Source organism: Amphimedon queenslandica, unplaced genomic scaffold, assembly GCF_000090795.2.
Source record: "Amphimedon queenslandica unplaced genomic scaffold, v1.1 AMPQUscaffold_12776, whole genome shotgun sequence".
In the NCBI taxonomy this organism is placed as follows: domain Eukaryota; kingdom Metazoa; phylum Porifera; class Demospongiae; order Haplosclerida; family Niphatidae; genus Amphimedon; species Amphimedon queenslandica.
In genome coordinates, this window is record NW_003546988.1 from 36758 (window position 1) to 39776 (window position 3019).

Sequence of the window (3019 nt, forward strand, 5' to 3'; positions counted from 1 at the left end):
TGTCAGAGAAACTCACACCAGACCAAATATCCGCTGTGATCTATGATTCAACTGCAACTGCAAATCTGCTTCAGAATGACCTACTATTACCAAAAAATACTAGCAACTGGTTAGATGAGGTAAATTTAACAAAGAAGACTCCTCTTAAGGTACATCAAATATATGAGTCATTTACATATGAACAGTTTGACCCAAAGGAAGTGTCACCATCAATGTCAGTACAACATCCTGTAGACACTCACCCTCCACCTCCTCTACCACCTAGACGAGGCATAATTCTACCACCTCTATCACCTCCATCACCTCTGATAAGTCCAGTACAAGTTTCTACTCAAAACAACTGTGCTTATGGTATAGCAAAATGGCAAGAAAGCCCAGGTAACTAATCATTGTAACCAATTCTTGCAATACTAACTGGATTTAAAATTTTATCATTGCAGTACATGCAGCTACTGAAGGAAAGCAACCGGTTAGCAAAATGGGGCAGTATTTTGATATGAATAGGAGGTTATTAGCAGATTATGATGCTTTAAAGGTAAGAATCCTATTAATATGCACACTATATTTGTATTTGTATAGATAGGAGAGTTTCTTGGTCTAATGGGATTAAAGCAGTATGCTGCTACATTTTCACATGAATCAGTTGACGGAAAATTATTCTTTGAATTGGATGATGTAATGCTTGAAGAGGATCTCGGTGTTACTAGCAGACTACATCGATTAAGAATGATGAGAATTATCAAAGGAGAACAACATGTGAATGATTTTCTAACTGCCTATAGACTGCATGTAAACTAATTGAAATCCTAAATATTATAATATTTTGACATTAACTATTTTTATGCTGCTCAAAACAAACTTTGGTTCATGTTTCAATCCATTTTACACTTTATACATTCATCTTATAGCTAAACCCTTTTCTCAGCCGGGTAGTATTAGTGTAGAGATGCTGCTTTCCGGGCCAATATGACTGAGGGCAAAATTGATTGTTCAATGTCAGTTTAAAGCATGCTCTCATTCAAGTTAAATAAATGTCTTGATACACATTTAAGTAAAATATTAGTAGAAAACGAATCTCTTGACATCATTTCGTGACTGACTTTTGTAAGTCTTGATGTACATGTACAATCCTATGAGATATAAATACATGCTATGTGATGTATAAACACAAAACTATATTATTCTGTTGTTTTGGCTGTATTCATATCCTTGTATTCATATCCTATTGTTCTTTAGGGCTAGGCAAATTATGTTTCTAGTAGGCACTGCCCCAAATTCCATCTTACTAGGCTACTATGCTTTTAAATGAATCCAATTATGCTCACTATTGTACTCATACTCTAAGCTTTACTCAAATATCAACTATCAAATTACATGTAGGTCTACTAACATTGTAATAATTCCTCAATCTGAAAATGTTTCTATAGTGACATGAGTCACTAGAAAATAGAGTTTAAATCATTGGACTCGCTATGCTTGTATATATATAGGTACTAAGCAGTTGGGTAACTTGAGTTGTTGTACTAGTGCTTGTACTACCTGCCATGTTGAATTGAAATCATGTGGTTAGGGGTGTAGGACCAGACATTTCAGACTCATTATGCTTCAATTATGCCAGCATAATAACTTGTCCTATTATGCTCCAGATTATTCTAGCATAATTTGCCTAGCCCTATACTGTTCTTCAGACCACGCATAAAACCTCTATCAAAGGATACAGCTGACCTTTTGCGGTTCGATAGTCTACCCATAGCAGGAGTCCATGATGAGTACTACTACTACTACACTCATCATGGGCTCCTGCCCATAGTAATAAATAAAATTGCCAATGAACATTTGGCCAAATACAATTAGCACAAAAAATCTATTGCTCATTTGTTCAATTTTTCATTCTCCTCTTCATTTTTGTGTATACTGCTGCTTCATTAATTGAACAAAATGCAACTCATATTGACATAAAATAGGAGAAATTGTTTTATTATTAAATTAAAAAATTTAAACTTACCTTTACAACCATCAGTACTTCATGAGTACTTTTTGAAGTGTGACTGCAATTATTGTACATAAATTTTGAATGCTAGCTGGCTATTTATACCTTTATTATGTCTCAATTTGCTTGTACTGATCCAATACAGTGATGTCATTCAAAGTTAATAAAGATGCTGAAACACATTAAGCACTGTGCTGTATAGCTGGTAACTTTTGAAGGAGAAGTAATAGTGTTTTCATGAGTTACTATAATCATTCTATTTCATAATACATGGTATCTGTAGGCTGTGTATAAATATTTCTCTGACAGTGATGTTTTAACTGGCTGCTATTCCTCAGAAGCCTTGCATAAACTATACCTTTTTTGGTAGATGCTCAATGATGTAGCTTACATTGTGTAATCAGCTGAGGGCTTTCAAAATACATCAATTAAGTGAAACAATAAATATGAGGTCAAAAATTACAAAAATAGCTCTGTAACAGTAAATGCATGTGTGTATAATAGCAGCAAATATTATTAGCAAAAACAATGTAAAAATGTTTCACATGGTTCATTTCACTTCCTCATAAATTTTTTTGTTGTCCTCTTTACTTTTTGTATAGACTGCTGATCCATACATTCTGTTAGTGAAAAATGGAGCATCACTGTACATGTTATATTCTAATTTCTTTTTTCTCTTGCTAAAAACCACAATCACTAATATTAATAATTATTAGCACAAAGATGACTAAAAACAGTAAAGAAGAAAGATGAACATGAATGGAGGCAATTGGCATAAAGCAAAAATGTGTGTGAGATTGATTACTACCTATAAGTGATATAATAAGCAATAGTACAGTGCAGGCATGGAGTCAAGCACTTGGTGCTTGTACTTAAGTACAAATAAGCACAGCTTTCAAAGTGCTTAGTGCTGCTTGCAAGCACCTTTTCAATATAATCTATGTGCTTTGTACTTGTACTTAATTACTTTTACAAATTGACAAAAGTGCTTTTAAGCACAGCAAAAATTACACACGAATAGTCAATAGT

General features: G+C 33.7%; 1 protein-coding gene across 1 annotated transcript in view; it reads left to right on the forward strand.

Moving 5' to 3' along the window:
- The window catches only part of LOC109586810 (uncharacterized), a gene marked incomplete at its 3' end in the record, with an annotated part of 2231 nt that extends 1442 nt beyond the window's left edge, over positions 1–789 (forward strand). The window contains exons 2-4 of the mRNA XM_020003024.1: positions 7–378; positions 441–535; positions 580–789. Coding sequence (XP_019858583.1) covers positions 7–378; positions 441–535; positions 580–789 — 677 coding nt within the window. The remainder of the gene's footprint in view (positions 1–6; positions 379–440; positions 536–579) is intronic.
- Between the last annotated feature and the right edge of the window lie 2230 nt (positions 790–3019).